This window comes from Zalophus californianus, chromosome 3 (assembly GCF_009762305.2).
Source record: "Zalophus californianus isolate mZalCal1 chromosome 3, mZalCal1.pri.v2, whole genome shotgun sequence".
Lineage (NCBI taxonomy): Eukaryota > Metazoa > Chordata > Mammalia > Carnivora > Otariidae > Zalophus > Zalophus californianus.
Window position 1 is genome coordinate 137,054,960 of NC_045597.1, and position 25,459 is coordinate 137,080,418.

General features: G+C 34.6%; 1 protein-coding gene across 3 annotated transcripts in view; it reads right to left on the minus strand.

Annotated features, from left to right (window-relative positions):
* Positions 1-845: 845 nt before the first annotated feature.
* Positions 846-25,459, minus strand: part of SP3 (Sp3 transcription factor) — a 54,706-nt gene continuing 30,092 nt past the window's right edge. For all 3 annotated transcript variants that reach the window (XM_027589466.2, XM_027589465.2, XM_027589464.2), the window contains exons 5-7: positions 11,161-11,353; positions 5,668-5,864; positions 846-2,756 (exon numbers count right to left, since the gene is read on the minus strand). In XM_027589466.2, coding sequence (XP_027445267.2) covers positions 2,440-2,756; positions 5,668-5,864; positions 11,161-11,353 — 707 coding nt within the window. In that variant the 3' untranslated portion in view covers positions 846-2,439. The remainder of the gene's footprint in view (positions 2,757-5,667; positions 5,865-11,160; positions 11,354-25,459) is intronic.

The following is a 25,459-nucleotide window of genomic DNA, read 5'->3' on the forward strand; positions in this document are numbered from 1 at the left end:
CGGCGGGAAGCTTGCTTCTCCCTCTCCCATTCCCCCTGCTTGTGTTCCCTCTCTCACTGACTCTGTCAAATAAATAAAATCTTAAAAAAAAAAAACTATAAACTTAGTGTAGAATTTCAATATTATTTTAAAACATCTCTATCACACTCTAAAAAGATTTTTAATCTCCTGACTTAATGGGTATTTTGCTCAAGTGAGCAACCCTCTCACATAATCTTCACACATCCTCAATAGTGAAAAAAATTCTAAAAATTATCTGAAGGAGTTTAAAGATTCAAATTCTAATCCTTGTTAACTTCAAAATAACTGTATATTCCATTAATTTTTATAATTCAAGTAATACTTCCTATTGCACATCACAAGCTTAAGTCTCATATTTAAGAAAACTCTGTGTTTTTATGTGTATCTAGAGTTGTCCTATGCAAAGATATTACTGACAGTATCAGATTGGGCCCGGAAAAGAGACAATGGAAATCTTAATCTTTACCCCCACTGTACACATGTGGAAAGTAATTGGGACTTTTAGTTTTAAAATATCTAAAATAAAGTCACTATTAACTTCTCCCTTCCTCTTACTCTGCTTTTATCGTTAGACATACATAAACCCGAAACATAACTTTCAAATAACTCTTGCCATGGTTTACCAAAACATGTTACCAAGTTTTCAAGAATCTTCATGTAAATTCAAGTTTTCAATAAATCAAAATATTCTGCACTGCTTTAACAAGGGAAACAAGGTTTGCAAAATGACATTATTACAATTAACATGAATCAATGTGGACTTAAGAGTTAAAAGATTTTTTCAAAAGTTTTATTTAATAATTAGTTCATTCTCAGGTGAAAAATTAGTAATCTGTTAGTGCCCCTGCTCTTCCAAGTAAATATATCTGCTCACAGTAATTTTAGTGTCTGAAATCAAGAATCTGTGAACAAAAGACTAAGATGAAGAAAATAAACCACACAGATTTTTCTTACCCCATACCACTGCAAAATGCATAGGAATACAACAAACTCAAAAGAAAAAAAATAGTGTTTTATTAACTACCACACTGTTATAATACACTTTAAACGTACAATAAGGTAGCCTTTAAATTTGAGGTGGTCTTAAGAATAACAAATGAACAGAATTCCAAATTTTTGAAATAGGTGAACTGCTGCAGTTATAGGTGTACATTTAGGAAAACTATAGAGCTCTTACAAGACCAGCAATGAAACTGCATTTTGTACATTTTTTTAATAATTGAAAATATAAACAATAATTAAAAAATAAAAAGAAAATACAGCATAATAAAAAAACATACATTTCTCAATTAAATGTACTGGATACATATAAATTTAAAGGGAAGAAGCAAAAAAGGAAAATGGTTGATATTTAAGTGCAGACTGACTACCTAGACAAAAAAAAAAAAAAGACTTAAAAAAATATCATAAACCTCTAGTTTTCTATGACTAATATCCATATGGTTGGAGTATCGTCACTATGGAAGTGATTTTGTTATGTTTGCATATGTTATACTTTACTGGTAATTTACATGATGGCTTTTAAGGCCCTGGCAGACATATGGTTTTTGGAAACAAGATTGGATAAAAAAATCACTGCTAAGACGCAATACACCTTATTTTTTTGGTCCTCCAATATTCAAGAAAAGGGATAATTCACTGTAACATTTTCTTACCACCCAAATGCCTCAACCTATACATTTTAAACTTTTTTTTTAAACATTGGTTATATTGCCCAACTTCGTTATTGAAAGAATATTAACAAGACATTATTTTGGCAAATTAAATCTTAAACATGGCTTTTCAACAGGATTTAAAAGGTGACTATCCCTAGAGTTCCATGTTAAAATGTAGTTTTCAAAATCTTACAAGAGTAATGCTTAAAATATTGTACATAGTTAACCTAATTAAAATAATTAGCTTCAAAATGACAAATTGATAAGCTAAGTAAAGCCTACACTATGTAACATTTGCTTGGAAACTTGATTTGTCAGTTATGCATAATAAAAATTCCAGTCATCAAGAAAATTACAAAAATTTTTTTTATCATAACATGATTTCTTTCACCCACCAACTTTTTTTTATCTTACAATAGATAAATACCAACATGTTCTCATTTTTACACTAAACCACACAGGATTGATGCATTTGGTTAGACTACCATTCGCATTGTTAAATTCAATTTTCTCTTTATATAACTTGGTAAAATTTCATTTCTTCTAGATTCCAAAAGTACCTACAAAACCCATGCAATTTTACCATTTTTAATATACTATGGAATATCATACAAAGTAAGGCATTTCAGTGTCATGTATAACCAAGTTACTGTCAATCCAAAAATTTTTGCACATCAATAAAAAGATATCTAAGAACTTAGGAACAATATTCTTCTCACTACTGTATAAAAATAACCACAATGAATAAGTATTTGTGTAATATTTACTCCATTGTCTCATTTCCAGAAACTGTGACAAGCTGTAAAGGTATTTCAGTGTTGGTAAGGATATCTTGATTGCTGGTGGTGGAAGTATTAACAGTTCCTATCCCTGAAACAGAACCTTGTTGAATATTGGCAAGGATAAGTGTTGTTCCTCCTGCAGTAATCAAAGTATCATCTCGTGCAGCTTCCACAGATGCCAGCACTGTACTGCTAGAGTGAATACCTTTTTTATTCTGATGTGTTTTAATATGTTTGGCAAGGTGGTCACTTCTCATAAAGCGTTTTGAACATTCTGGACAAACAAATTTCTTCTCACCTGTTAAAAAAAAAATTGTTACTCAATTTTTAAAATTCAACATTAATAGACTGCTCGTTTGCTGAGAAAGAAAGCCAACCTAACTGACAGGGACAGGAAGCAGAGTTCAATTAAAACTGTATTAGTATCATGAGCTGCCCTTGCAAGATTTCTCTCTTAAGAGTATTTTCCCTCAAAATAAATCTGTCATCTTTACTTTTCGATGAGAAGCGATCTTCAAACATTATAGACTGATACTCAGATAAGACTTTAATATTTCAACTATGCCAATAGTTTTGAAGCATGTTACAAGAAAGATACCATACAGCTAAAAAATGACTTCTTTAAAGAGTATACTGTTATTTAAGATATTATTAACATGTCATATCCATGATAACTAAACCTTCAACTCTTAAATGTGAATTCAAGTAACTATGCAGAGTACTTTGAGATTAAAGCAAAAACACAAGCTTGAGGTCCATTAAGACTGAGTAATCCGAGGAATAATGGAGATGGCTATATGACTTGATTTTAGCTGGAACAGTGAAGAGCAAGCCGATATATCATGATATTAAAGTTAACTTAAGACCCTCATGCCTAAATTTATTTCCCAGCATGAATGAAATACGTTTTTTAAATACAAAAGACAGGCTGGAAGTCTATTTAATGTTGGAGACCTACTATGTAAGAGAATTACTGGAAGATAAAGCAAAAGGCCAATCTAAAGGGAATCCAAAGAGAAATCAATCAATAAACAAATCGTGTATGTTCTTAATTAATTTCCTTTAAAATTCTTACCGATCTCGTTCCAGCACCTCCACCCTAAGTAGGTCTTCACCAGGCTTCATGCCTGATCTACGCTCTGATGACACCTTAAGTCATTCCCTCTCCAATCCAATAAATCAATGCCAGACAAATCTTCTTTAAATACCAAATTGTTTTACAGTGTAAAATTCCATCATTATACTAAGTGGTATGGGAATACAAAAGTAACTTGCAGATAACTAGTTTAAATTCTCTACTGCCTAACTTAAAAGGACCTCTTTGTGGCTCAATCCTACTTATTAAGAGAAATGTGCTGTACAGACTCTCATCTTCACTCATGGCAAATGGTCTCTCACCTCTTCTATTCACATACTATTCTATTCTTCCAGGAAATTATTTCCCAAAGTTTCTCTTGGAATTAATCTTGAAAGATGCTCCATGGAAAATGGCACAACAATCAGAGGAAGTTGGGAAATGCTACGCATACTACACATCTCCCCACTTACAGATACAGTCTTGCTAACGTGCAATTAAAGGTCCTAAGAGGTGCTGCCCTGAAGGTACTTGCTGTGACCCTGTTTAACCAAGTGCTTCCCACATTCATTTGATCAACTTTTTTTTTCCTTTTACATTATTCCTTTTTATACCCTGCTGATCAAATTCCACAGATGAAAATTCTGTCATCAGGCCATCTTAAAGTCTACTATCCCAGCCCACTACCCAATAAGCCCTTACTATCCTAAGCAGTAATGATCTCTGCCTCTGAGCATACTTTATTGACTTTCCTACACTGCTGCAGTTTCAAACAGTTTAATAATAAGCTCATCTACCTACCTAACAAGTGAGACAGAAAATAAAACAAGTAGAACATGTAATATATATACTACTACATACTTCACAGGTTATTTTATATATTTAGAGAGAACGTAGGAGGTGTGAGAGCAGAGTGAGAGACAGCTTATTTGCCTAATCTAACAGAGAACCTGGATTTGAATCCAGATCTAGGAGACTTCAAAAACCAACACCGTCTTTCATTTCACCATGCTTCTTCCATCTAAGCTCTCTAGTGACTAAATACAGATTTTTCAATTCTTCAGTGTTGAGCATAGACTGATGACTACCTTGACCATCATATGGTAGCAAGAGAAAACTATCTCTAAGATATATTAAGTTAGGATTTAGTTTGTGTCATTCCTAGGCTCATTTCACATAACCACAGAATACCGTGTAAAAACAATTAAATCAAAGAGTCTTTCCATCAATAACATCTTGGTTAATCCTCAATGCAATGTTTTTTGCTTACCTCACAGATATTAAAACGAGAAAAGGTGAAATGCTTGAATTTATCAGAAAAAAAGGAATTACTCTTTACTGTAGTATTGAGGAAGAAGAGTAAGAAGGTCAAGAGTAAAAGCAGACAACTAATTTAAAATGTTAATATAGGGGGCGCCTGGGTGGTGCAGCCAGTTAAGTGGCCAACTCTTGGGTTCAGCTCAGGTCATGATTTCAGGGTCATGAGATCGCCCGGCATCTGGCTCCGCGCTTGGCGAGGAGTCTGCTTAAGATGCTCTCTCCATCTCCCTCTGCCCCTCCCCTCCATACTCTAAAAGAAAGAAAGAAATAAAATAAATCTTTAAAATGTTAACATAACAAACAACAATAGCATTAAGTGTGGCTTAAGACATTCAATGATGTTAAAGCAAAACAAAAAAAGCTAACTAAAAAGGGAGGAAAAAGCTAACCAAAGTCCGAATAAAATAAAATATTATTTTACAAGGTAAGCCATATTGGCTTATTTGGAATTATTGTTTTTCTTTTTCAAGATTTTATTTATTTGACAGAGACAGAGAGAGCACAAGCAGAGGAAGCGGCAGGCAGAGGAAGAAAGTGAAGGAGGATCCCCTCTGAGCAGGGAGCACAACATGGGACTTGATCCCAGGACCCTGGGATCATGACCTGAGCCAAAGGCAGATGCTTAGCGACTGAGCCACCCACGGGCCCGGAATTGTTTTTAAATTGGTATTGCTGAAGATAAAAAATGGATTAACTGGTCATATTTTAAAAGATACAGATCAGTAAAGTATGCTTAAAAAAAAAAAAAAAAAACTTCAAGGTAGTATGTAGCCCTGTAATTCACTTTTGTCTGGTAAAAGTAAATATTAGTAACCTGTATGTGTTCTTCTGTGCCTCTGTAATTCATCACTTCGAGTAAATCTTTTACCACAGAACATCCAGTTACAAACAAAAGGGCGTTCCCCAGAATGCCAACGCAGATGAGCTCTCAGATGTGAGGTCTTCCCATAGACTTTACCACATCCTGGTATATGACAAATGTGTTGCTTCTTTTTCCCAAGATTGGTACCTCTAAAAAACACACAAAGAATAATATACACTTATATGAAAATATTCAAATAAACATTACCACTTATATATTCCCGTGCTGAATTTCAAATAGAAGACATTATCACCATGAGGTCAATCAGAAACCAAGACTATTTAAAATCAATTTAAATAAAAATTTGTATGTCTCAAACATATAAGTATTACATATTAATTTTACTTCAGAATTAATATGATTGCTGTCCAAATGTAAATATGCTCAAGAATTACATAACTTAAAAGGACATTTCATAAAGAATGTATAAATAAAGCTTTTTATTATTCTGTCAGAACCATTCACAAATTTGATGCATAGGCCCAATCCACATTATGTTAGTTGTATAAGAAACTAAATGATCTATTCAAAGTCATGATGTCAGCTAATTTAAAAATTAAAACCAAGAAACGACTGCAAAACTAATCACAGGTACATTTAAAAACAGATAGGCACCTTAAGCAGACTTTAACATGACTTAAGCATATTTATTCATGTATTTGTATAGCCACACCCTGAGTATACACTGACTTGGAGAAAAATCAAAGGAAAAAATCTAGACAAAGCTATTGTCTCAGCTCCTTTAGCACTATATGAAATAAATATAAATCAAAATTATCTTTACAATTAAAATTCCCTTCATATTAACCATGCAAAGATATCCCAAATTATATACATCAGTTATATAATAAAAATACAGTTCTCCACAGCGCAAAATTTGACGTTTGTTACATTTTAGTATTTGATACCAAGAACAAGGTTTGGGGGATATGTGCTTATTAGATGAATGAACACAAGTATTTTGGCCTAAGCAAGAAGAAAACTTTTTTGATTCCAGAACTGATATTCAAATAAATATTAAACACTATAGAAAATGTTGTTACTCAAGCTCAAAAAAAAAAAAATAGGCTAGTTACTGAATAAAAATAAATGAGTTCACAAAAAACATGACATTTTAGACTCACTGTCAAAATAATATAAACTTTGCAATGTTTCTGAGATTTAAAAAAAGGTACATTTAAGAACCCCGACTTCCCCTCCTCCCACAATCTCACAGTCTAGGTATAGCCTGTGAACTTTCCATAAGCCTGCAAATCCTCCTTTATATATTATACCTATCGTTTTTCAAATTTTACTGGAAAAATGCATATTTCCCCACATTTATATTTTAATGTACTCACACTCAGTAGCATGTGAAATTGCCATAGGACAAACAGTGCTAAACGGTGCAGTGCTGGCTGTTAGATGCCATAGGTGTTCTGAACAGGGAGACATCAATGTGGGCTCCAGTAGTTAGAGAAGGCTTCGTGGAAGAGGTGGGTAGGATTTAGATAGAAAGGAGGGAAGGCATTCCAGGCAGAGGAATAGCATAAGTAAAGACAAGGAGGAGTCATGCTGTTGTCTTAAGGGCAAGGACGTCATAATCTAACACAATTCTAGTTTCTGCTCCAGTCCACCCCCAATTTCTACAACTCTTTTCCAAGAGCTGAGTTGAGTGAAACAGGTTTTTCTGGCTCACCTGCAATGCCAAAGTATTAACCAAAGCCAATATTTCCATTTAATTTAGCTTTTAAAATTTATTTTATTCTTAAACAGCCCTAAGAAAAAGAGCAATGTTTGTGATTATTGGTGTACAAACCAATTTTACATATTGTGTTCACCATAGCAATTTCACAGAGAACCCAATTCAGTTCACTCTTCTTTTCATGACTTCTTGCCTCTATGCTAAGCATACCACTCGAGTGAATTGATGTGCTTTTATAAACTCAAAAGTGCTATTTTACTAACTTAGCAAAATTTAGCTTAAGAGCACTAACAAAGCACAAGATTGTAATAAATTACAGTAATGAATCTGGGTTCTCAAGAACCAAAACGCCCGGGAAAGATATTTTCAGCTGAATTTAAGAAAACAAAAATTCTCTTTGAAAATGGGATAGGCATCTAAGAAAAAAAAAATGGGGACAGGGATGCACACAAATATATGTAATGTAAAGGAAAAGCCCAATACCCGGGTCCAAGTTTCTATTTAAAAAGAAAATGTTATTCAAGATAATATCTATATATGCTAGATATGGATTTATGGCATGTGATATGAAGGAGGAGCACTGACTTTCTCAACAAATAAAAAGGTAATAAAAGATTTGGCTATAAGTTTTCTTCTTGATTTACATAATCAGACCACTAATACCTAATATACAACCTAGAAAAAAACAATTTTAAGCTTCTATTCCTGATTGCCTAAACTTTTTCTCAATAACTTAACAATGCCAAAACAGAGTGACACAGAATAAATAAAGCTAATTCTCAGTATGGGAATTAAAAGTTAAGTATATCAAGTGCTTTCTCTTGCTTGGGATGGGAGAAATGAGACACCAACTGAAATGCTGACAGAGAAGAAAATTTTTAAAATATGGATCAATGTTTAATCCACACAAAACCCACATAACAATAATGCCTTTAGAATTTACTCTATTAAAATTATTTGTCTCTCCGACTAGAGTAAAAAGTCTCTGAAGGCTGGTTCTGCTTAATAAATATTGGTTAAATGCCCAGATAAATACAATTTTAAATATTTATATTTTATATTTTTATAATATAAATATAAAATAATTATATTTTACACCTTGCTCAAGAAGGTAAACAAAATTTTGTTCTCTAAAGTTGTCACTTTGTACATACATATACGTGTGTGTGTGTGTAAAGAATATGGCTAAGGAAAAAAGGCCAATATTCCAAAATTTTTAAAGTACTCCCTACTTCACCTTTGCAGAATACTTTGGAATGTTCTGGATTTACTATATGCTATGCTTCTATTAATTAGATGCAGCAACTGTCAATGACACAATTGTGCCTATCATGTATGTTAGTTGAAGTTTGTTCAAATTAGCTCTAAGAAACAATACAGTTTTTTCTTAAGGACTTCAATTTTGATTGCTTAGAATAAGTTTTTAAAAAAAAATTCACAAAAGTTCTAGAAAAAATTTAAAGTCAAGTCTCCTTATAAGGTATTTCATAAAGATTGACCAACTAAAAATTTTGTGCATAAATTAAGTGATGGAACTCTTCTTTTTTTACTTGTATTAACAATGCATTATGCAAACCACTGACAAAGTTGAAAGACGATGTAAAACTAGGAACAAAATATCTGCATATATGACAGTTAAACACACAAACTGTTAACAGATTCACAAAAGACAAATAATTCACAACAGAAATTTTAAAATGGTAAAATAACATCCCAAAAAATGAATCTCACAACGTAACTAAAAATATACTAAATGAAACAATAATGAGGAATTATTTTTCATCTGTCAGACTTTAAAAGGTATTAAAAAAATGTGAAATCCATTGTTGGCAAGGGTGTGGGAAAGCAGATACTCTCATACAACACTGGTAGGAGTATAACTTGATACAGACAAGAAAAGCAGACAATTCCCTTTCATCCAACAATTTCATTTCTGCCAACGTACACTGATAAAGTAATCAGGCAAATGTGCAAAAATGTATGTGTAAGGATTGGAATGACAATAATAAACTCTCAAAAAAGATATTAAATTCTTATGCATCCATACAATAATAGAACAGCCATTAAAAAATTGACGTAGACTCTATATAGACTTGGAAATATGGTCACAAAACTTTTCAAAATAAGAGCACAAACAGGCAAAACAGTAAGAATAGGATGGTTCCACTTTAAAAGATACGTAAAATGTGGAAGGATATATAAAAAAAATGTTATAATGGTTATCTTGATATGGGGTAAGTTTGGTATTCTTTTCACATTATTCTGTGTTTCTGAATTTTTATGTGCATGTTTTAGTTTAATAAAAACAAATCTAAAGGATTTTCAAGAAAATGACAAGTAAAACATAGGCCAGACTTGACCCTCAATTAGATTTGACTTTCATGAACAATTTATCTTGAAAGTTATTCTAAAAATGAGAGTAAGTTTCAGAAAAGTTATTGCCTAACCAAAATTCCACATTCACTTATTTAAATTGACCAAAACATTTCAAAGAATAAATATTTCAAACAATTAGATTACCAGTAAATACAAATACCTAAGGATCAGATGCAGAAGCAAATCCACTTGTGAGGCAGTAAGTACAGTTTAGTGGTTAAGGCTCTGGAGTTAGACACTGGGTCCAAATCTCACTTGCAATTCAACCTCTCTGTGCCTCACTTATGAGACGGTCTAAAACTCTCAATGTTAGCAGTTATTAGTCATTATTACCATCACTGCGAGTGGACTGGCCAATGTGCAAATCAACTAATAGCACCAACTCAAAGGCAGCAAGAAAGGCTATTTCTAATAGATGAAGTTCATTAACTGAATTAATAGTATATTTGGTCTAAATTTAAACTGTTTCTGGGAGAGATGTGTTAAGGCTTTTCACTAGGACTGGGGATTTGATCTCTATGTCTTTACAGTGTTCTATCAGTTTTTGCTCTATGTATTTCAAAGTTATGGTGAAAATTTTGTATTAAGAAACCTACCCCTATTTATCCATTTAATGATATTCACCTTAATCCTTCATTGCCTAATAGTAACATTGCTATCCAAGGTTTCTTGTTAACATTTGCATAATATATCTATTTCCATCCCTTTATCTTCAACACTCCTGTGCCAGTCAGTTTGAGATGTTCCTTATAATCAACATAAGGCTGGATTTCATTTTTTAAATATGATCTGAGTTTCAAGTTCTTAATTATTAAGCTTAATCCATCCACATTTAATATAATCAGTAATCTGTTTTTAGTTTTTCCTGTCATGTTATTCTGTCTTAACATTTATTTTTTTAAAGCACTAAATTGAAATACTACAGTTCCACTTTTTTAAAAAATTCCATCATTAGGCTTATTATTCATTTCTGTTGAAAATAGAAAATGTTTAGAAAATGTTTATGCTTATCAACTATTTCTGAACTCATTTTTATATGACTGCTATTCTCAAGCTAAAAATCAACTTTATCTTATTTAGGCAAATCTCATTGCTGGTTTGCAAATAGGCTAATTTCTGATATGGGCCTATTAAATGGCATCTGCTACATTTTTTTTTTAAGGCAAATTAAGTAACTTTAATTTCAGAAAAGGCGTTTATATCTGAAAATTCTATCTTACATATTTGTTCTCTTTTTCTGCCACACTCATACAGACATACACACAAAATGATCATGTAATGAATAAGTTCCCATAATTAAGTGATACAGCATGCAGTATTTCAAAAATTAGGGTGATGATATTAGCAGCCTAAAAAAAAAAAGAGTATGTTTCATGTGTGCATACCTCCCACCACCTTCTTTACAGTTGGGACAGGTGCAAGCTACCCTCCGAAGTCTTTTTCCTTCTTGATGTTGTTGGTCCCCTTCTTCATCTACCACCTGTACTCTTAAGTGTGTTAGATCATTGGTATTCAATGTAGAATCGCCACTGAGCTGCCACTCTTCAGGATCAGGCTCTTCTTCCTTGATCCTAATATCTAAAGAAAAAAGCAAATACAGATGAGAAGCAGCCCACTGGCCCAAAAAGCATGAGATCTGAGCCCCTAGATAAGGTGAATACTATGTAAAAGTCAAAACTCATGTTTGTGGAACATAACCATTGGTCCTTATTGTGACTTATTCTTTTAAAACTATTTCTATTTTATTCTAAATACCAAAGAATTCAGCCAAAAAAGGGAATAAAGCCAGCATGAGAGCTTGCTTTTTATAAGAAAAACAATTTTTTTTAGCAAGCTGAATCATCAATTTTGAAACTTCAATTATATATTGTTCAACTAGTCAAGAAATCCAACAGTCAATTCAGATCAGAACAAATTCTAATGCCTTAAACCTCTTTTTCATAACCTGTATCAATTAATCATCCCTACCTATAGGTACTATGTGAATGCAAAAGAAGGGGTCATTCACTTGAATCTGTTACTCACAAATTTAAGCTTTAAATTAAGTCAATCATTACTAAAATATCTACAATAGCCATAACATCATGGTGCGAGAGGGTACAGAACTATGAGACAGTTTCTTTTTTCAAGGAGTTTTATTACAAACCAGACTGGGAAACAGAATGAGGATGCAATGGTAAGGAAGAGCGGACATGGCAGCAAGTTATGCCATTTTTCTCAGCAGAGCCAATCATATTTATTTATACTGATAATGATACGATATCATTTTCTATGTGAAACAAAGAGGTTTTTTCATCTCAGAAAACTTTTTTAAAGAAATAATACAGGATTTAGAACAAATACTGAATATAACCATCTTTGGTAAAACAAATTCTTGTAAAACAGAAACTTATTATTTTAGATCTAAATCAGTCACTAATAATTGGGGCAAAAATAGCCTTAAAAAAATCAAATGTGCCTAGTAACTCCCGAATTTAAACTAATAAAAACTAGAATATATAGCCAACAATCAAGAAAAATGCCTCAAACAGTTTAAAACTGGTTTATTTTGGGCGCCTGGATGGCTCAGTTGGTTAAGCGACTGCCTTCGGCTCAGGTCATGATCCTGGAGTCCCGGGATCGAGTCCCACATCGGGCTCCTTGCTCAGCAGGGAGTCTGCTTCTCCCTCTGACCCTCCCCCCTCTCGTGCTATCTCTCATTCTCTCTCTCTCAAATAAATAAATAAAATCTTTAAAAATAAATAAATAAATAAAACTGGTTTATTTTATCAGAATAACCACAACTAAGAATCAGGCAGAAAAGTAGGAAGAAAGGGGAGTCTGGCCTGGGCAACAGGGTAGATAGTGGTACCATTCACTAAGACAGGAATACTGGAGAAGGTCCAAATAGAGGTAAAGAAGGACAATTAATGAGTTCACGGTTCAAGACCACGGAGCCTGAACTGTTTATGAGACGTACAAGCAAAGAAGTTGGGACCTACAGCTCTGGAGCTTTTAAAAAAAAAAAAAAAAAAAAAAGGCAAGTGCTAGATACAGAAATTATCAGTATAGGGCTGTTGGGTGGCTCAGTCGGTTGAGCATCTAACTCTTGGTTTTGGCTCAGGTCATGATCTCAGAGTTGTGTGACTGAGTCCTGTATCAGGCTCCATGCTCAGCGGGGAGTCTGCTTGAGATTCTCTCCCCCTTCTTCTTCTGCCCCTCCCCCCCACGTGTGCACACCTGCTCTCTTAAAATAAATATATAACTCTTAAAAAAAAAGAAAGAAAAAGAAATTCTCAGCATATATATACAGTGATGGGAGTCCATCCAAAGAAGTAGGTGAGATCACTCCACAACTGTAAATAGAATGAGAAAAAAAGTAGCCTATGAGGAATACAAACATTTAAGGAACCAGCAGAAGAGGAGGAACCTGCAAAGGAAATTAGTATCCAGGAAAATGTGCTACATCAAAGAAAGCAAAGAATGTATTTCAAGAAAGAAAGGAAGTAGTCAACATCAAATCTTGCAGATAAATGAAGAAACTAAACTAAGAAAATGGGCAAGAAGTGAGAAAGTGTTTAATATAAAGTACAGATAAGTTTTTCAAGAAGTCTGGTTTGAGAGACAAAAACATGGCAGTAGCTTAATGGGACCAAAGAGGAGAGTTAAGGGGAGGAGTGTTTTGTTTTTAAAGACAGGAAAAACCTGAACATGTTTAAATGCTTATGAGAAAGATCCATTACAGACAGGCTGAAAATACAGGATTGAAATCCCTAAAATGTGAGGAAGGGATGATAAGCCACAGCACTTACAGGTTTAGCTAATGGTTTAGCCACAATTTCCTCCATTACATGAAGTAAGAAAAGATACGACCATATTCATTCGTCCAGTAAATAATTAGCTACTATGTGCCATGAACTGTGCTAGACTCCAGACCCAGAGAGAATTCGACAGCTGGAAATTAAGGGAAAATTGGTTTCTCTTTCCTCAGTGAAATGAAGAATTAGACTATGTATAAAATTCCTCCAAATACACAACATAAATGAGTACTGATCTCTGTTCCTTTATAATCAGATGTCCATCTGCATCACTATGACAAAATACTTAAGTAACTTGCACAAACACTGCACAGTACTAACATAATATATGGATAACATATATCCAAAGTTGGGTAAGTTTGAAGTCCATAAAATGAGGAATTTTATCAGATGTTTTTAAAGCTGCTTGTCTTACATTATTGTGACAAGACAGCAAGTAAAAAGGAGGGCAAAATACTAATATCAAGAATGGACAAAGGAGTCTAGAGAGACAGAAGAAAAGTTTTACAGACATAAAGAGAACAAAAAAAGCAACTGATGAGAAAGGGCAACTTGACCGAGGGGATGAGGGTATTGTAACACATTCCTGCTCCTATCGCTAATTCTCTTCCTGGAACCTACAAAATATGTTTAAACGATATGTCATGGACATGAATATTCACAACACAGGCACATAAAAGCTAACATATAAATTGAACACATCTTGTCCACCTACCAAACTTTCTCCTTGCATCCTCCTTAGTTTTACAGCATTATAAGCCACCTAATTGCTCAAACTATCAACTCTAGGTGACTCCTGTCAGTCCGTTCCCAGCCTCTCATCTTCCTCTTTTGTCAATCCACCTTCTCCACAGCTTCTAGAATTTTCTTCCTAAATAAGAATCTAATGGCATCACTTTCCTGATAACCATACTTGCACTAATTCTCTATTTTCTACAGTATAAAGACCAAACTCATTAACTTGGTATTCAAGAATGTTCTCAATCTGGCCCCAACCTGCTCTTCCAACTTCAGTATTAAAAACACTAAAATTCTCATTTTCAAAATATATGCCCTTTGTCAATGACACTCTCTTGTGTGTGCGTTTTGCCTAGACTGTTTTCTAGTTCTTTCCTTTTTCATCTAACCTCCGTTTATTCTTCAAGGCTAGTTCAACTATCATCTCCTTTATATATACTTATGGTAGTTAGATGTATTGGCTCATACATCCCTTTAGATAATGAATGCTTCACTCCAGGGTGCTCAGAAAATACAATCTAACTAAATGAACAAATCTTCCCTAAGGAGGAACTTCCAATATAGGTAATAATCTACCTGGAAAGACTTTGCCCTCTACTTTTCTATGCTCCTTCTATCTGCAAATAATAAAGAGATTTTTTATAAGATTAAGAGCCATTTACTGGGGGCAGGACTACAAAGTGCTCACTAAAAATAATAGATTAATTGCCCCAACAAGTGTTACACCAAGTTTTAATCACTTCACTTGCTCATACACAATCTGGGGTATTTTAGAATCTTAATGATAATATTAATTAATCCAATAAATCCAAAATAATTCCCCTTTGCCAACTGCATACCAGTTTAATTACAGACACCTTAAAAATAAGTCTCCAGTACTAGGTGGTCAAGGTTACATCTTCCTCAATATCTTAGTGTAGATGTTAGGAAAATATTTTTTACTGTGCTCTATTTATTAACGTCCGACAGGTGGTACCTACTTATTCTTAGAAGTCTACGATTTACAAGGCTCAGGAAAAGGGGAAATAATAATCCATTAAAATGGCCCACAAAAGTATGAAACAGTACACATTAGGTATCAGGAGAATAAAAATTAGTATCACAATGAGATATCCTACATACCACCTAGACGGCTAAAATTCAACAGACCAGGGCAACTGCTGGCAAAGTAGTGGAACTGAAACTCTCCCACACTACTGGTGGATGTGTAAATTGGTATAACTTTGGAAAATCTTATGACCACATCTTCTAAAACTAATCCTATGTATATCCTGTATCTCAAGCAATTTTATTCCAACAGAAATGCATACACATGACACCAAAAGTAAAAAAATTCACCCTAAAAATGGAACAATTCCAATATCCACTAGTATTGGAATGGAAAATAAATCATGATATATTCATTCATACAACGAAACATGTTAAAACAATGAAAATTAACAACCTATATGCAAAAGAAACAAATGTCACAAACATAATTTTAAACAAAAGGCTCACACGCACATGCTTTCACTCTCTTGAAATTCCATTTATATAAAGCTCAAAACAACAGGTAAAACTACTGTATGGTGACTGCCTACCTTTAAGAGGGGTAATGGCTGGGGACAGGGAGACTGCTGGGTTGTTGGTAATATCTTATTCTCTTGATCTGGGTGGTAATTTTTCCTAGGTGTTCATTTTATGGAAATTCATCAAATTATACACATATGATTTTACATTTTTCTGTATATTCAATATACTTATACTCAATACACTTATATTCAATTATACTTCGATATAAGTATTATTCTAAATTTTTTTTTAGTAATCTATAGGAGATTACTTAGGAATTCTGTGTTGGTCAACTTCTTTTGTTGTGGTTTCATCTCTTAGTTCCTATATAATCAATTGTAACACCTTCCCCCAACATAGGAATTTAAAACAAAACAAAACCCTTAAGATGAGTGTGCTCCAAAAAATAAGTCCATAAATTGATGTTTAGAATATAATGTTATTCACTCAGTATGTGAATGACAACAATGTGCCAGTCACTGTTGTAGGTTCTAAGGATAAAACAGTTAACATGAATGAAGTTCATACCTTTATCAAGCTTCCTTTTTAGTTGGAAGAAGACAGAACAAGTAAATACATCCACAGTATTTTAGGTGATAAAGTGTTATGGAAAAAATGGTAAAGAGAGGCAGGAAGTAAAAGGAGTGAGGTACTGGCTATTTTAGAGTGGTCAGAGAAAACTGCCTAGAGGCAACAGATCAAGTATGGTGGAGGAAAGTATTCGGGCAGAAGGAAAAGCAAGTTGGATGTATGCTTGGTGTATTCAGGGAAAAGCAAGGGGGCTTGTGTGGCTGGAATGAAATGACTATGAATAAAGTATAGTAAGTGATAAGATCACAAAGGTAAAAATATGGGGGAGATAAAAATATACATGAGTTACACATTGTATATTATCTCACAGGCCATTATAAGGACTTTACATAGGGAAGCCACCAAGGGATTAAGAGTAGAGGGGTGATATATAAATTACATTTTTATTAAAATAAATTCAAGATCACTCTAGCTACTGCACTAAAGAGACTGCTGGGAGGCGAAGGCAGAAGTAGGGAGACTAAATTATGAAGCTACTATATAATTACCAAAGCAAAAAATGATAGTGGCCTAAAACTAAGGTGTTAATGAGGCAATAGTAAGAATTGGTCAGAGTAAGTATTTTGTAGGTAGAGTCAAAGACATTGCTAACAGGCTTAATAACAGGGTTTTTTTTTTGTGTGTGTGTGTGAGGTGTGAGAACAAGAAAGGAGTTAAAGACAATTCTAAGGGTTTTTTCTTGTGCCATTAACTGAGATAGGGTAGACCAGAAGTAGAAAAGACTGTGGGAAAGGGGTGCCAATCAAGGGCCCATTACTGGATACGAAAGTTTTGAGGTGCCGAAGAAATAACCAAGTGATGATGCTACTCAGGCAGTTGGTGGGTCTGGAGTTCAGGCAAAAGTATGGCCTGCAGTTATAAATTTGGACATCATCAACATATATAGTTGGTTATTGAGAGTGACCTGGAATAGAGTACAGATAGGAGGAAACTCTGGGCCACTTCAAAGTTAACAAGTAGAAGAGATTCAAAAGAACCAGCCAGTGAGACAGGAGGAAACTAGAATTCAGAAAGCAAGTGAAGCAATCATTTCAAGAAGAACAGAATCAGAGGTGTCAATGCTTGGGATAAGTCAAGTAAAATGAAGACTAAGAAATGACTTTTGGATGTAAAAATGTGGTAATCACAGGTGATCTTGACAAATGCTGTTGCAGTAAAGAAGTTAGGACACAGCCCTGCCTAGAGTAGATTCAAAAGAATGGAAGATGAATTGGAAACAAGTATATACAACACTTCCCAAGAGCTTTGCTGGGAAAGCAAGCATTATAAAAATGTCACTGAAATTCCTAAGCCACCCAACAAAGGCAGATTTAACATGTCTAGTAGCAATACATGTATAATATACACCAGCAGTATAAAAAATGAATATGCTTATTTAAACATGATTTTGGGTACATAAGGAAAAAGAAGTTTAAATGCAAAAAAATTTAAGCAATGCAAATAGATTTGCATACACATTTAAGAACTTTATAAACAGTACTATTTTTTTTAAATTATATTTACTCTCTACCTCAAAACGTTTAAATTTCCTTTTCATCTGGCCTGGTATATGATAGTACTATCTCATGATTATGGTGGTTTTCAAGGCCTACCCTAATAAAACAAAGGGATACAGAAATGAAAAAAATTACCTATGTATCTGGGCAAGACTTGAAGGAAAAGAGAAAACAGGGACTTTAAATGATGAAATACATGCGACATAGACACACACACATGCGATATGGTTACACAGACTAATTTTCTTGTATAGCCTATGGACAAACACAAAACTGAGAGAATGATACACCTGAACATGTTATTAATACACTTTAAGTACAGAAATACCAAAAAAAAGGAGAAAGAATGTGATAGAAGCAAAATGTCCTGGGGTACAGGAGTGTGGTGAGGGTTTAGATGAAACTAACTTCCTATAGCCACCACTATATAGCACTGTTGACTTTAAAGAGTTTGACTGCTTTTGTGTATCAGGAAGATAAAGCCAGCCAGTGGTCTCCAAATCTTTCTGACTGTACGGCACTATTAGTAAAGCTGTGAATAGGAATCCCATAAATATTAATTAAGCATATACACTCTGATTATAAAATATCGTAAAACACAAATACATATAAAAGATAAACAATTTTAATTTTGTTAATTATGATAGCTCAACATTAGGTAATATGTCACAACAAAATATTTAGGGCAAGATTCAATGTTATCAATAGCAGATAGAAAGGGACTACTCTGTCACTTTCTTGTTCAGCGATACCCCCATTTTCTTTTCTAGTCAATCCATGGTTTCTTTACATGGATATTAAAGTCCACTCTGAAGGTTATTCAGTTCAAACCAGAAAATATAAATCCATTTAATTCAAGCTTATATAAACAGCAATATGCAGAAGGCGTGCTAAAAGCATATAAAAAGTGAGAGAGAGAGCAGGCTTAGCATATGTAACACAAACATAGCTGACATGCAATTAATGAAGGCACCAACGGTAATCTGTATAATCAATATTAGTTAAGCATTAATAACTCAGGGCATGCCTAGATTTCTATTAAAAATATTACCAGAAAATGCTAAATGCTTCCTCTTAAGACTAACTGGCTAATTATTTATCAATAGAGCTAACAGAATATTTAAGATACATTCTTAACTGGTTTATCAAGTCTGGAATATGCATATTTAATTTAAATAACACAGATAAATATGAATTACAGTACTGTTGATAAAATGAGATATTCTTCTTTATCAATAGCATATCATTAGGATTTTGTTGGTCTTATCAAAAGCTTTCATATTCTCTGCCTTCAATTTTTTAAGCCCTGATGAAATTACTTCATTTGATTCTAAAGTCTATGTTACATTTTCCCTTTAATCAGTTTCACCTGCCTTAAAAAAAAAAATCACCTAAACAGAATTATAGGATAATCCTACAAGATCTCATATATTATTTTTAATTAGATTTTCACATTCATAACAATTCACATTCCTAAGGACATATCAGAGCTACCAAGTCTTTTTTTTCCAATTTTTCTTTCAAGGAGAGAGTTTTCAACTACAGACATGGATTCTTATAAATACAACTTCGTTAACTTAATCAAAAGAAGTTAACACTTTAGGGGATAGTTATAAAACCGAATTTTATTCCTTTACCTATTATAAACAAAATATATGTACATGAAGCAAATCTCTTTCCCACAAACCCTATCTCCCCAGATCTGGATTGTTACTCTTCTATGACTGCTCCCTTCCCCCTATTTAATCTTTAATTTCATCTCAACTAATCTTTTTTAAAGCCTCCCTTCTATTTTTTTTATAGCAGTTTTCCAAATTATCTTCAAAGCTTTTCTACCTAATTGGGAGATTATACAATAGGATTATTCATCCTAGTAAATCTAGACAATACAACTTTTTATAGGATATAAACACACACAGATGTAAACACAATTAGAAATAACTGATTCTAATACACCTTACAGAAGACCTCAGTTATAGCCACACCACAAATATATAAGAAAAAGGCCATGCGACTTACAATTAACACACTGTAAATAGTAAAATATTAACTTCACTTTATTTCATCTGAAGTACTAAAGTCTTTGTCAAGGGAGCAGTGTTCTATCAGATGATGATGATAATAACTAGCACTTAAGATTTTACTTGTCAGACACCATTGTAAGCACCTAATATATATATTCCCCTACTTTCTACATAAGAAAACAAGGTTAGTAGTTTGAAGTAGTAAGAAGGCACATAATTGAAAATGGATAGAACCAGGATATAAGACAAAGAATTATGCAAAACATACTGCAAGTATTGCTAAAAATCAGTTCTCTACCAGGGTCAGTTCCCAGGAAGAGCAGCTTAAGTTAGCTTCCTAACATATGAATATGTAACTTTAACTGTAGTATGATCAAATCAAATTAATGTGACTTAAAATCTGGGGAGGATAAAGAAAATGTTGTGTATACATACAATGGGAATATTGTGCAGCCTTAAAAAAGAAGGAAATCCTGTTACATGCTATACAACATGATGAACCTTGAGAACATTAGATGCTAAGTGAAATAAGCCATTCACAAAAGAACAAATGTTGTATGATTCTTCTAATATGAAGTATCTAAAGTAGTCAAAATCACAGAAACAAAGCAGAAAGGTGGTTGCTAAGGGCTAGGGAGTAGGAAGGGGAGAATGGATACAGAGTTTCAGTTTTGTAAGATGAAAAGTTCTAGAGATCTGTTGCAGAACGGTGTGAGTATACTTAACACTACAGAACTGTACACTTAAAGTATGTCAAAATGGTAAATTTAATGTTATGTGCTTTTTACCACAATAAAAAAAATCTGGAAAAATCTCCCTTGTTGCTTCCCACCATGGAGGACTTCATTTTAGGAACCTCACAGATAAAATCTTCAATGTCACATATAAGAAATTCAGAATAATATAAAGGAACACATCAATATATTACCGCAGACAGTATTCCTTCCTAAGGCTCCTCCCTCCCCCCCGCCCCGTAAGTCTGAGACTAGTTTTCCTCTCTCCTTCAGATAAGAAAAGACTACTTTAAAGTTACTCTAAAGTTTAAAAAAAAAAAAAAAGATAAAGTTGTTCTCCACCACTTCCCCAGGTTAAAATACTAAAAAGGATGACAGTTCCCAATAATCCTTGACTGATAAGAAACAACAAAGTGATTTGTTACAAGCAGCTGTCACAACTCTCACTATTCAAATCTTAAGAGTACCAAAACATTCATCCTAAAAGTAGATTCAATTTTTGGATACAACTAAAGATGAACTGAAATAACATATTATGAATAACATTAATTAAACTGGGAGATATAACATTGTTCTTCATTCAAAACAGACCATAACATAAACTGGATCCTACAGAAATGTACCTCCTTACCACCTAATCATCTAAATATTCTATCCCTGGCATAAGCAAACACTTTCCTAGTCTAAGTAGTTGACGACAAAATTACACTTAAAAAAAATCTTTTTCTGGGCACCCAGGTGACTCAATTGGTTAAGCATCCAAGTTGTGATTTCAGCTTTGGTCATTATCTCATGGGGGGTGAGATTAAGCCCCCCATGGCGCTCCACACCCAGTGCCCAGCAGGGAGCCTGCTTGAGATTCTCTTCCTTTGCCCCTCCTCCACTCATGTTCTCACTCTCAAATAAATCTTCAAAAAAAAAAAATATTTTTTCTTCAGTCTAGTAAAAGGGGGGGAATATACAAAAACAGCAAACAAGTTACATATGATTTTTTTTAACCTCACCTGGCAAATCCTATTCTTTTTCATGCCACCTACCCAAAAAACATATCTTCTTCCATGTTCATATATATATATATTACTCACAAGAATACAAAAAAATAGGGGCACCTGGGTGGCTCAGATGGTTAAATGTCTGCCTTCGGCTCAGGTCATGATCCCAGGGTCCTGGGATTGAGCCCCACCTCGGGCTCCCTGCTCAGCGGGGAGCCTGCTTCTCCCTCTCCCTGCTGCTCCCCCTGCTTGTGCTCATGCTCTCTGTCAAATAAATAAAATCTTTAAAAAAAAATGCAAAAAATAGCTCTATATTGATTTTATTACTAATCCAATCTCATTTCATGCTGCAAGAAAACTCTCTTCCAAATTACATGGTTTGCAATCATCTCTTAAAATATTCCTAAAAAAAAAAAAAATAGCCATTAGAGGGGCATCAGTCAGTTAGGCATTGGACTGTTGATTTCGGCTTAGGTCATGATGATCTCAGGGTTGTGACACTGAGCCCCAAGCCTGCTTAAGATTCTCTCTCTCCTTCTCCCTCTGCCCCTGCCTCCCCTCTCAAAAAAGCCATCACAGAACAGATTTCAGTTATGCTTTTTAAATATATTATACTCTAACTTCTTGAAATACAATGGCAATGGCATATAGCATAATATAAATTCATTTTCTCAAATTAAAATACCCTGGGGCTCTTTTCATTAAGTTTTAATTATAAAAAGTTTTTTTAAAAAATTAAACATTGGAAGAGTATTATTACTACTTCAATGTTTAATTATTTGTATACCACTTTAAAAATACATCAAAAACTTTTTTTTTTAAAGATTTATTTATTTGAGAGAGAGAAAGAGAGAGAGAGAGCACGAGAGGGAAGAGGGTCAGAGGGAGAAGCAGACTCCCTGCTGAGCAGGGAGCCCGATGTGGGACTCGATCCCAGGACTCCAGGATCATGACCTGAGCCGAAGGCAGTCGCTTAACCAACTGAGCCAGCCAGGCGCCCTACATCAAAAACTTCTAAAAATCAAAACCTTCACAGCATGAGCTGTTTAGGATGGTAGTTTACGAGATTAACTACAGGTTACCCACCGTATTTTGAATGGAAATCTCTCCAGAATTACACACTCACCTACTTTCTTTAGCAGGAACCTGAAAATGTTATTTAATCTTTGTTTAATGATTCCAACTCATTATTAAAAATAACTTATGGTATTAGACAAGTCCTGGAACACTGCACTAAAATAAGTCCAGAATTCCAATTTGCCTCCTTCCCAACTTCAGTGGTATCAACTCTCTCTGTCTCCCAAGTCACATACCCATCATCATCCTTTCTAATGTCTATCTTCTAAGCCAGTTTGAAACTTGGAAATCAGCCCCAGGATTGTTAAAAATTGTATATGAATACTGGAAAAATGAAGCCTAAAGAATCTGAGGCTCTTCCTAAGAAACCCAAACCCCCCAAAATACACCACAGTGCCTATACCTGCTCCAGCTTAGGGGCTTTCAAACTGTCCTTAAAGGACACTATAAACTTTAAGTTCATCAGCAGAGAACATGAATATATAGGGTCCCAGGTTCTCATATAAATCAGAGCAGCCCCATAGGGTCAGTTTTATATACTGGGGTTCTACTGAGACTGCATTTGGGAGGAAGGGGTTCTACTCTCCGTTGTACTAAAACTAATGTGCCTATCACTATATGGGTAGAAAAACTAATGTTTTGGGGTTTATTTTCCACTGCCCCCTCATTAAAAAAAAAAAAACAAGTTAAACAAAAGATTCCCTTTCCTCCATTGTTTTAGAAATGCTTATTTTGGGGTGCCTGTGTGGCTCAGTTGGTTAAGCATCCAATCTCGGTTTCAGCTTAAGTCATGATCTCATGGGTCATGGGATCGAACCCATGACGAGCCCATGGGCTCCATTCTCAGTGGGGAGTCTGCTTGGGGAGTCTCTTCCGCTGCCCCCCTCCCCATTCACTATCTCACTAAAAATAAATAAATCTTTGATTAAAAAAAAAAAGAAATGCCTATTTTTTTCCCCTAAGGATTATTTACAACACTTTCTGTGTATTTTCAACAATCTTAATTTGAGTTGCTATCATCAGAAATAGGAAACCATACCACATATGTGTAACTCTGAACAGTTATTTTTAGTTGTATATTACAAGTTTCATTGTTTTCTATGTTTTCCTTTGTCTTCTACCTAATCTCTTTGCCATATCACCTATGTTAAGAGGGCACTTAGTCACCGCGTGGGCTTGGCTATTACAAGAAATATAAACCAAAAAGCTGCATCTCAGCAGTTTTAGAATTTGTACATTTTCCTTTGCCCTCAAATTCCAGTATCTTCAATTCAAACATTTAATGAGCACCTACTGTGACTAAAATTATAACCTACCACATCAAGCAGGACTAGTAAGGCTGTGCTGTAGTAACAAAGAATCCCAAAATCTCAATGGCTTGACACAACAAAATTATTTACTTCTCACTAATTTTACATGTCTGATTCAGGTTGGCAGAGGGGGATCTGCTCATCAGTCCCTCAGGAACCTACACTCTACTTGATACATGCTTCCAAGACTGCCTTGACAAGGAAGTGTAAAAGGGAATGTGGTAAATCACATCCTGCTTTTAAACTTCCATTCACATTTTACTGGCCATAATAAATCGCATGGCCTGACTTCAAAATGACAGGAAAAGGCAAGAGAACAGAATTGGACTATTTATGAAGAATCCTGACTCCCAAGATCCCTTGCTGGTCAAACATTCAATTTCTTCTCCTTCCTACAAGTGGAATACACCTGTACCCTGCAGAAGATAACCCGGAACTCCCATCTAGTTACAGCCATCAAGCTCAAAGACCAGGATCTGTGGATGATATGGACATAACCTCTCTATCATGTCCAGATGTGGCCCCTCTTTACAGAAACCTATTACTGGCCACCTGGGTGGCTCAGTTGGTTAAGCGACTGCCTTCGGCTCAGGTCATGATCCTGGAGTCCCAGGATCGAGTCCCGCATCGGGCTCCCTGCTCAGCGAGGAGTCTGCTTCTCTCTCTAACTCTGCCCCCTCTTGGGCTCTCTCTCAAATAAATAAATAAATAAAAAGAAACCTATTACTACAACAAGTTATCTACCTCTGCCTACACATAAAACATACAATGATATATAAACATATTAATGAGGTAAGTATAACCATAAAAAATGAGGTAAGAACGAGGTAAGTATAACTTAAAAAACACTCCCGTTCAAAAGAAGAGGAACGGGAGACACAACAGTCAGTGGTTGGTGGTAATTCATAAACCCTGCTGAACAGAGGACCGGGTACGCTCTGACTGATCACTGGGAGGAGTTTCTCAGTACAGTGTTCTCTGGGCTTCTTTCTTAGCTCTGCCCTCCAGTTTTTCCTTGTCTGTTATCCTCCTCACCACAAGTAGACACAGAATGTGCCTCCCTCAGCTAAGCAGGATTCTCAGCCTGCTGGTAGAAGGCTAGGGAGCAGGAACCAAGAACATTAAATCTCGATTCGTTACAATTTTTTTCACACTTTTTTCATGCTTGTGGTTTCCTTGGCTACACAACTCCCTGAAAAACTTAGAAGGTTCTTATCTATTTGATTCTAGCCATTTCCAAGTGCCAATATATAGAACACAGCTTTTTTTCTAGATACATCTCTTAGACTGACTAAATTTCTTTGCTTTCCTGTCACATGAGACTGTGTCTACTTCTACTTAATTGTGAGTACCTTGGGCTTACCTTTACCTGGC